At 49.9% G+C, this 10,778-nt stretch overlaps 1 protein-coding gene across 1 annotated transcript in view; it reads left to right on the top strand.

Moving 5' to 3' along the window:
* The first annotated feature begins 515 nt into the window (after window positions 1-515).
* Window positions 516-10,778, top strand: part of EEF1AKMT2 (EEF1A lysine methyltransferase 2) — a 32,533-nt gene continuing 22,270 nt past the window's right edge. The window contains exons 1-4 of the mRNA XM_088476886.1: window positions 516-655; window positions 7,644-7,709; window positions 8,844-8,958; window positions 9,870-9,980. Of these exons, the coding sequence (XP_088333012.1) occupies window positions 609-655; window positions 7,644-7,709; window positions 8,844-8,958; window positions 9,870-9,980 (339 nt within the window). The 5' untranslated portion in view covers window positions 516-608. The remainder of the gene's footprint in view (window positions 656-7,643; window positions 7,710-8,843; window positions 8,959-9,869; window positions 9,981-10,778) is intronic.

The following is a 10,778-nucleotide window of genomic DNA, read 5'->3' as shown; positions in this document are numbered from 1 at the left end:
TGTTGATTGAATGGAAGTTAATTATTTTTTCTGCCTTTTAAAAACTGAATTTAGCCCAGCTATGCTGCTATCTGCTACAGTACATGAGGTGGGAAGTTTGTGAGCAGGGTAGAAGGGATTATGTTGGAGGTTATACATTCCTGCCAGCCTGACTTCTGTTCACAGTGAGACAATACATCTGATTTTGAAGACTTTTAATAACTGCAATTAAATGCAACCCAAGTTATTGTTATTGCATTTGGAAAATGTGAAAAGCAGATAGAGGACTATCACATGGTGAAAATAAGTGTCGTTGGAAAATATGACAATGTCACCAATATATCTTCATTCAAGTTCCAAAGACGATTTGTTAAGCAGTGAGTGACTATGAAGACTGAATTGTGATGCAAAAAGGTACAACCAACAAAATGGCTGCCTCCTATGCTGCGACAAATGCGCGGTGCATACACAGCCCTGTATCCATGGCAACCGCCACTACTGTTCTCGCAAGTCCCAAGCGATCGGTTTCCCATAATGCCCCGCGGGGTGACGCAAAATTAAAACGCCAGGATACTACATTCATCATTTGAAGCTAGGGCTCGGTTATACCTTTATTCCCGGTTAGTAACATGAGCGAGACCGAATTCTCGCCTTCAGCCCTGGGAACTAAAGAGCAGTGAGTACACCCTGAAGCCGTATGGGCGCCATATTGGTACACCCACATACAATACAAGCACATGGAAGCTACTTCTAGATGGTTTCTAAAGTCATTCAGTCTGAATATCATTAGATGTTTTAATGCAGTGGGTCTCAAACTCGGTCCTCAGGATCCCACACAGTTCACTTTTTCGAGGTCACTCAGCAGGTGCACAGGTGTATTCATTACTCACTGACACATATTAAAATATCCACAGGTGGAGCTAATTATTTCACCTGCGATTCTGTGAGGAGACCTGGAAAACATGCACTGTTTGGGGTCCTGAGGACTGAGTTTGAGATCCTTTATTTTAAAGCATTTGGAAACTTTATTTCTAGGTACCCACAAGCATCTTACATACTTGATAACTTGAACCTTTGCATAGGAGATCCTAGAAGGAATGCCAGCTCCAGTCTGCTTGTAGGAATGGCATTGAACCATAATGACAACAAATTGAAGTTTTGGGTATATTTTGGCCAACTGTTTAGTAAAATTATTTTACATGCATTTCTCAGTTACTGTAATTATTGTTAGAGTTTTCAAAGTTATTTATGAAACTGGCAGTCGTTAAAATTCCAAAACCTAGTTCAGTAAATGTCAAAATGAGTATCTTCATATGTTGAGGTCAAGACAAAGCTGTGTGTGACATGTTTACATGCTCTTGTTCAGCAGCCATTTGAATGTTAGTAACTGCCCAGTATTGCAGTTCAATTGTTCTGGGTGCTTATTAATTATCACCCCTCTCCACACCCTATTAGACCAGGTTTTTCTTCTTCAGGGTCCATAGGGTATCCACAGGATACCTTGGGTATAGGTGTGACGTCAGTCGCAGGGCACCAAAGAGTTAAGCTTTCAGCCTCCCAGGATGCACTAGGTCCCCCTCCTATACCCCGCCCCCGAGCCAAGGCACCTCAGTTTAGTTTGGTGCCCGGCCGGAGTCGGGTGCACCTGTTGGAGTGGGGGCTAGAAGAGCCCCTGAAGCTTTTTCTTCATGCAGCGGTGGCTGCACATCTGGATGAACAGCATGGACAGTCAGTCCTGACGTCCATGCTGTCTTCCCTACACCCCGCCGGTACCAGAACGCCGGTACTGATCCGGGGATGCTGGTGGGCATCTGGGGTCACAGCTAGCGGTGACCCCAGATGTTCCGGACCATGGCCGGATTCAAGGGAGACAGAGGTAAGCAGCGGGGTCCCGCGGTGGGTCCCCGCTGATCACATGGTCCTAAGTCCCCAGGCAGGGGGCTCCCTGGGGACTGGCTGCAGCGTGGAGCCAGGCGACCAACCTGCGCTTCCACTACCCCCTGGGACAGCGGACCGCAGCAGAGCGGTAGCGCTGCGGCGTCCCAGGGCTTAAATGCATGCCAGGAGAGCGCGCCTTCCCTGTCTCACAGCCGGCGCCTCCCCCGCTGCACACAGCCCTCTCTGCACTGTGCTGACTGGCCCTGTGTCAGCGCTCCTCCCCCAGGCCAGCCTTCTCTCTGCTCCTCGGCGGCCATCTTTTCAGAAGCATGGTGAACGCTGCTGGAAGCCTGCATTGGAAGCATCGTGGTCTGGGTCCCCCCGCATACCTCTCCTCCGCTGTGGTCAGGTCTGTGTATGCAGCGCTGTGTCCTACCAGGCCCTGTGTCTGTGTAGTTGAGTGATCAGCGCTGTTAGTGCAGGAATTGATTTTCTTTGCATTGTATATGACTGTGCTAGCGCTGCTGCCTGTAACTTTTCTTCTCAAGACTGTCAGCTTTATTACTGTCCCTGTTCTTTCTGCTAAGCCCTTGCGGTGCGGTGCTGCAGGGTGGTCTCTCGCCTATTTAATATATAATTGGTGAGAGGGGTCACATACGTGGTGCCATCATGTCTGAAAGTGATTTTCCCCTCCGGCTACAGTGTAGCACGTGTAAAGTACCGTTAGCGGAGGGGGAGGGTAGCGCGGAGGGCCTTTGCCGGCAGTGTTTGTCCATGGCGCGGCCTCTTACGGTTACAACACCGGTACAGGAGCCGCCCTGGGCTTGTTTCGCTCAGGCGCTAACAGCTTTAGTGGGCCAGTTAGCTCCGCAGCCCGCGTTTACTCCGATGGGTTTGTCCCAGCAGTCTGTGGTGTCGTCACCCATGCAGGGTTTCCCACGACAATTGGTGGTACCCCACAGTCTCCCTATTTCCCCGCTCCCGGTTTCTCAGGAGCCAGCGTGGGTTAACTCCCTGACGAGTTCTGTACAGCACTTGTCGGATGTTTTGCAAGGGAAGTCTGTGATGCGGCCTCATAAACGGCCGGTGGCGTCTCTGTCCGCTCCTTATGAGGATGACGAAGGGACGTCTGATGATGGGGAGATTCTGGATCCTTACGATCAGGAACCTCTCCATACTAAGGACGCTGATGCTAAGTCCAAAGTATATATTCCTGGACTTATTCGGGCGGTCCGCACAGCCTTGGTGATTGAGGACGAAGTTCCCCCAGCGGCTAAGTCTAAGTATGCCTTTTTCAAAGACGTGAAGGGCGATGCCACAGTCTTTCCTCTTTCGGGTCAGTTGGTGGACCATTTAGAGGAGGCGTGGAAACAGCCTGCAAAAGATACCAGCCGCAGCGACGCCTGGCGGTGGCTTATCCGTTCGCGGATAATTATTTTGCTAAGTGGGAATCCCCTCCACAGGTGGATTCTCACGTGACCCGTCTTGTCCTTAGTGCCACATTGCCGATGCCATCCATGTCCTCCCTTAAGGATGCTACGGACCGCAAGGTGGAAATCTGCCTGAAGTCCGCTTATTCCCTTGCGGGGGGGGGCAGCACGGCCGGCTATGGCCATTTGCTGGGTTGCCAGAGCGATGGAGCGCTGGGCGGATTCATTAGAGGCTTCTTTTGATTCCGACTGTCCGGCCGAACAGGCGGAGTTGATTGGCAATCTCCGTGATTCGGCCACCTACATCAACGAGGCGGCTCTAGACATTAGTACTCTGGTGTCTAGAATTTCTTCAGCAGCGGTAGCTGCTCGTCGCACCTTGTGGCTGCGATCCTGGAAGGCGGACGCAGATTCCAAGAAGGGTCTGCAAGCCTTGCCGTTTACCGGAGAAGTTCTCTTCGGTCCGGATCTGGATAAGATTGTGGCCACGCTGGCGGCAGCCAAATCGGCTTGTCTCCCGTCGGCCGCTGGTTCTGGACCATCGTCCTTTCGGTCATCTAGGGCCCAGGGCAGGCCCAAACCACAGTCGTTTCCTCGTCAGGCTGGCCCTAGGAAATCGGTCAAGCCCCGGAAGCAGGCATGGAGTACCAGACGTCCGGCCCCCAAGCCAGATGACAAGCCTGCAGCCTGACGGTCCGGGCCTCCCTTTGGGGGATCCCAGGGTGGGAGGCCGCCTGCTGCAGTTCGCCCAGTGTTGGTCGGTCACTACGACAGACACTTGGGTTCTGGAGGTGGTCTCCCACGGGTACGCCCTCTCCTTCCGGCACAGACCCCCGGCTCGATTCTTCACCACGGGTCTACCATCAGACCGGAACAAGGCTACGGAGCTGCGGAAGGTATTGCACACTATGCTCCAGGCTGGAGTTATAGTGCCTGTTCCATTCTCCCAGAGGGGCCAGGGTTTCTATTCAAATCTTTTTTTTGGTACAGAAACCCAATGGGTCGTATCGTCCGATTCTCAACCTCAAAGCACTCAACAAGTCTTTGCGGGTACCGAAGTTTCGGATGGAGACCCTACGGTCCATCATTCTGGCGCTGGAACCTGGGGACTACATGGTGTCATTGGATATACAGGACGCTTACCTGCATGTCCCTATTCTTTTGCGCCATCAACAGTTCCTCAGGTTTGCAATCCGCAGCAACCACTTCCAGTTTCGGGCGTTACCTTTTGGAGTGGCGACAGCACCACGTGTTTTCACCAAGGTGATGGCGGTCATGGCGGCTTCTCTGCGGCTGCAGGGAGTCCGCATGTTGCCATACTTGGACGACCTGTTATTGGTGGCGGGATCTCCAGAGCTCCTGTTACGCCACTTGGACCTGACCATTGCCCTGCTGCAACGGCACGGCTGGCTAATCAACTGGCAGAAGTCCACTCTAATCCCGTCTCGGAGGATTCTGCATCTTGGAGCCTTATTGGACTCGGGACAGCAAAAGATCTTCGTGACGGAGGAAAAGATCTCTGCTTTACAGTCAAGGTTGCGCAGTTGTCTGCACAGCCGCCGGGTGTCTCTACACTCGGCGATGAGGTTACTGGGCTCCATGGTGTCGGTGTTCGACATGGTGGAATATGCCCAGTTTCACTCCAGACCTCTGCAGAACCTGATCCTGTCAAAGTGGAACGGGCTGCCTCAGTCTCTGAAGTCCCAGATGATTGTGTTCACACCGGAGGTTCGCCTGTCCCTTGCTTGGTGGTTACAAACGACCCACCTCAGCGAGGGACGTCCGTTCTGGGTTCTAAATTGGGTCCTGTTGACAACGGACGCCAGTCTTCGGGGCTGGGGAGCAGTTTCGGGTCCACATCTGTTCCAGGGTAGGTGGACGCCGACAGAAGCGGAGCTTCCAATCAATATCTTGGAACTCTGTGCGGTCTTCAATGCTCTCCAGCAGGCACATCGGTTTCTCCAGGGTCACCCGGTACAGGTCCAGTCGGACAACGCTACCACCGTGGCCTACATAAACAGGCAAGGAGGAACCCGAAGCTGGGCGGCTCTCGTAGAGGTGTCTCGGATCCTGGTTTGGGCGGAGCGCAATCTTCCGGCCATATCAGCGGTCTTCATCCCGGGAGTGCTCAATTGGGAGGCGGACTTTCTAAGTCGCCAGGACGTTCATCCGGGGGAATGGTCCCTGCACCCGGACGTTTTTCAACTACTGGTGGACAGATGGGGTCTTCCAGAGATCGACCTCATGGCGTCCCGGCACAACAACAAGTTGCCGGTGTACGGGTCTCGCACAAGAGACGAAGGGGCGTCTCTGGTGGATGCTCTGTCCATCCGGTGGACGTTCCGGTTCGCATACCTGTTCCCTCCGGTTTCCCTTCTTCCATGGGTAATCCGGAAATTCAAACAGGAAGGAGGACGCTCCTGTTGATAGCTCCCGCGTGGCCCAGACGGCACTGGTTCTCAGACCTTCATGGTCTGTCCGTGGACAGTCCTCTGCGGTTGCCGCTACGACCGGACCTCCTGTCTCAGGGTCCTTGTCGTCACCCGGGCCTGACTCGGCTGTCTTTGACGGCGTGGCTGTTGAGACGGCCATGCTGAGGTCCCGGGGGTTTTCCAGCTCTGTGGTGCGTACCATGTTGCGAGCTCGGAAACCGTCTTCCACGAGGATATACCATCGCGTGTGGCATACGTTCTTCCAGTGGTGTCGACCGAGAGGTTATGCACCGCGGGAGTTTCGTCTGTCTCGGATTCTCGCCTTCCTGCAAGCGGGACTAGATCATGGGCTTCGCCTTGCTTCTTTGAAGGTACAGGTTGCGGCCCTGTCTGTCTGGTTTCACCGTAGGATTGCTACAATCCCGGATGTGCGCACCTTTATGCAAGGTGTTGTCCGCATTCAGCCGCCCTTTGTTCCACCTGTGGCGCCTTGGGATTTGGCTGTGGTCCTGAGGGCTCTCCAAGGACCGCCGTTTGAACCACTGGGATCAGTGGATCTTAAATGGCTAACAGCTAAGACTGTTTTCCTTCTGGCTATTGCTTCGGCCAGACGTGTTTCTGAGTTAGGGGCTCTTTCTTGTAGACCCCCTTTCTTGGTTTTTCATGGGAACAGGGCAGTACTCCGCACTCGGCCCGAGTTTCTTCCCAAAGTTGTTTCCCAGTTTCATGTTAACGAGGAAATCGTTGTTCCGGCCTTTAACTCACCGGGTCTTTCCGTAGGTGAGGCCTCTTTGGATGTTGTGCGGGCCTTAAGGACTTATGTTGACCGCACCTCTTCGTTTAGGAAGTCGGACGCTTTGTTTGTCCTCTATGGCTTCCGTAAAAAGGGTTGGCCTGCTTCAAAGCAAACTTTGGCAGGCTGGATCCGTATGGCTATTTCTGAAGCTTATCTTCATGAAGGCCTACCGGTTCCTCCTTCTCTGAAGACTCATTCCACTAGGTCTGTGGGTCCTTCGTGGGCAGCTCGACGTGGTGCCTCTGCAGTCCAGATCTGCAAGGCTGCTACGTGGTCCTCTGTCCATACCTTCGTGAGGTATTACAGGTTTGACACCTTCGCCTCTCAGGATGCTTCCTTCGGGCGGCGGATTCTCCTTTCTGCACAGGAGCATCCCCACCCTTGAAGGATACTGCTTTGGGACATCCCCAAGGTATCCTGTGGATACCCTATGGACCCTGAAGTAGAAAATATGAGATATGGTAAGAATTTACCCTTGTTATCTCTATTTCTACGAAGTCCATAGGGTTCCACAGGACTCCCGCCCTGTCGCACCGGTGCTGCAGATGGGCTTTGCTCTGGTCACCGGTTTTCCGTCTCCCTCTGGTGAGAATGTGATTCTTGTATGTGTCCAGATCTTTGTTCTCTCTCTTCCTTCTCCTCCTCCGGCCTATGGCTTGGTAACTAACTGAGGTGCCTTGGCTCGGGGGCGGGGTATAGGAGGGGGACCTAGTGCATCCTGGGAGGCTGAAAGCTTAACTCTTTGGTGCCCTGCGACTGACGTCACACCTATACCCAAGGTATCCTGTGGAACCCTATGGACTTCGTAGAAATAGAGATAACAAGGGTAAGTTCTTACCATATCTCATATTATCCGTGTAAAACTGCTAAACCCGTCTAAAGTCCTGGTTAGGGCGCCCTAACCACAGGTTTATCGTACATCTGTGCTTGCACCCCCTCCTGAACAATTGAATTGCTCCTCTGGGCGACTTAAAAAAAATAGCCGCGGCTAAACCATTGAATTGCCCCCTGACTTTTTTAACTTGGTGAAATAAATCTGCTACAGTTTTAAATGTTTTCAGCCTCACTTTAAATTGCTTTGTGTGTAATGTGGACCGTTTTCTACCATTGTCGACTTTGTTCCTGTAGCTGGGATGTAGTGTACAGTCGCGAACTGCAGACTTTCCAAGAGTATGGCGATGAGGGAGAGATCTGGTAAGTGAGAGGGGAATATTGTGGGGATTTGCCTCCTATGTAGGGTGATAATAACGTACTTGTATCCTTGGTGTAATTAGAAAAATAAGGGCTGATTCATGAGTTGCACACAAATCTGGATTTCAGATGAATCTCATGTTTTTTAGCACTGCACATGCTCTGTGGCAGAACAGAAGTAACTACGGGTGATTACGCAACTCCGTTATGTCCCTACTTGCAGTTTAATGGGCGTAACTGGGTATGAACAGGGCGTTTATATAAGGCAAAGGAAAGCAGACTTGCAGCCTATGTGGCACTTCGCCTACACAGACTGGCCTCTAACAACTGGTATAGGACTGGTGAAAGTGCTTGCTGGTAGTGATGACAGTCAGTGGCGTAACTATACATTTTGCTTCGCACTGCCAAAAACGTTTCTGCCCCCCCCCCCCCCCCATGGCATTTTGATAAAACTAATACAGGGCCATTTCTAGGCAATTTGGCTCCCAGTGCAAACAGTTAAAAATGCACCCCCCTCCCCCAGACAGTTTACATTATTTGTCACTTTTCCTCCTTATAGTAATGCCCCTTACACATTATGCTACATACACTTTGCCCCTGACACCATGGCTTCTAATTACTTTTAAATTACCTGCTCATTGTCAGGGGTTTAACGGGAGAAGATGCAACTTACTGCATCACCTCCCGGCGGCGCCAGCGTTCGCGGCACTTCCGGGTAGCACTATGTGTTGCCTGACAGACACTAGAGGTCCAGTAGGACCTGTAGCATCTGTCTCCTCCTAGGCAGCGGCCATTTTTGGAGGGACGGTTTTAGCAGATTACATGCAGACGGCTAGTCCGCATGGGCTATTGTTACGCCCCTGATGGCAGTAACTTCTACAAGCAGATAGATAGGGGGTGGTGTGTTAGCATAGATGTGTGCAACTCAGCATGTGGGCATATAGCCACATTTCCATGCACGTAGTGCAGATCGTCGAATAAGCTCCATAATGTGTGAGTTCATGGATTCTAAAAAAGGTATTTGATGTATATGTCCCATTGTGGAATGCAGTAGACAGCACACGTTTCAGTATATTTGTCAATACGAATTTTCCGATGGTTAGAGCACTAATTGTACTCCTGCCTTATTTTTAATAGGTTTGGTGAAGGTAGTATAACCCGAGTGGTCCGATGGCTTAATGCACAAAATGTACCGCTTACATCTTCAATACTTGACATTGGTACTGGGAATGGCTTGTTATTGGTAGAATTGGTAAGTATTAGTAAATGCACTGTACCGTGGAAGCTATAGGTATAATGTCATGGACAAACCAGGATTTCTAGAGGAGTGTGTCCTAGTGCTTGCATATCACTGCGGTACTTGTGCCAATGTGAAACCTGTTCTGTTGTCGCCATCTCAGGATGGTGGTAATAGAGTAATATAATTTAAAAATAAAAAAATAATTCTTTGAATAAATGAAATGAAAAGTTTTCATATATATATTTTTTTTGTTCAATAAATGTAATGTGCATGTGCGTGGTTACTGATTCTCCGGAGGGGGTGATTTTAGTGCCGGTGCGGTTGTGCTGAACAGAAGACTCACCTGGGGTACTGATGGGATGAGCGGACAAAAGGAGACATTATAGGGTAAAATTTAAACCAGTGTCTCTAGTTGGGCTCTAAATGACTGCCAAGAAGCTTACTAAAGACTTGTATCTGTAACAATGTTATATGATAATTCAGGATTTTTGTAAAGAATATATCCTATTAAGATACAATCAGTCTCAAAGAAGGTATATGACAGAAGCACATGGTAAACGAGAGTCTTACTAAACTGTGTCCTAAATATTCAGAGAAGTGAGAAGACGGACCCCACCTTCACAACATGGACAGAAGGGGAGGGAGTACAGGCAGTCCTTTTAATGATTCTGCCTTCCCTCATCTTTATGAAGGAATGAACTGGGCCATGCAGCCTATTACTGCATTTATTTATTTTTATTTTTAATGATAAACAAAAAAATCTTCTTTTCATCAGTAGATGTTTCTGCGCAACTGGAAACCCCCCATAATTACACACCTGGGTGTTGGAGATCCTTGGGGCAGTATTGATTGTGGTTTATTTATTTATGGAAATCAGTCATTTACACTGCAATACGATAATGTGCTGTCTGTTTAAATTACAGGCAAAGTCTGGGTACAGCAATCTCATGGGTGTGGATTATTGTGCAGATGCTATAGTGCTGGCAAAAAACATATGTGAGAAGGAAGGACTTTCCCAAAGTATACGTCTGCAGGTAAGGAGAATTCAGGAACCACTTTGCAGCTTGAACAGATATTTATGGGTATTTTTAAGTTTCTTTCCCCATTTTATTTTATTTTTTAACCTCCCCCTTATATTCCACATAATGGTATTTTAGGGGAACCCAACCCATGAAATACTCACATCTGCTGCTATCAGCTGTGACCCCGGAGGCCATCCAATCAGGAGCTGGTTGTCCTTTTAAAGCGCTTTGGGCCTGACGCAGCGGTGGACCCGATGGCAATGTGTGCGCAGTTCAGTGATTATTTGCTACTGTGCGTGTGAGAAGAGTCCTGGAGACCCCGACTGTGCATGTGTTTGCCTGAGTGCACGCACAGACGCGCTTTTGCATAAGGTATTAGAACTGGCAGCGCAAAACCATGGCCATTGCTGGAAGGTGTCCTGAAATGAACGCAAAAAAGTCTGTCTCATAGGCGAGTTATGGGAGCATGACCGCTGCTGCATTCCCAAACTCAGGGCCGCCACCACAGAAGCCATGTTTAGAGCAATTTCAGAAGCAATTTCAATTATAGAAGAATTTCACTGTGCCAGCCATAGGCTGGTGGTAGAGTCAATGTGATGATAAGCTGATGGTGGAGTGTTCAGACACATCAGCGGAGTTGCACCGTCCTCTGTCATTGAAATTGTGCATTCCAAGGCTACTAAGTCCAGCGCACGCCTAGTGTACAAGAGGACGGCTGAAACTGGCATTTGCATATTACCGCCTCTGTGACGACTCAAAAAATCACAGAAATTAACCTGAAATTCAACATTTAAAAAATATGACAATTAT

This window comes from Taudactylus pleione, unplaced genomic scaffold (genome assembly GCF_031769625.1).
Source record: "Taudactylus pleione unplaced genomic scaffold, aTauple2 ptg000198l, whole genome shotgun sequence".
Taxonomy (NCBI): Eukaryota; Metazoa; Chordata; class Amphibia; order Anura; family Myobatrachidae; genus Taudactylus; species Taudactylus pleione.
The sequence above is the reverse complement of the archived record's forward strand: the minus strand, read 5'-3'. Positions and strand labels throughout refer to the sequence as shown.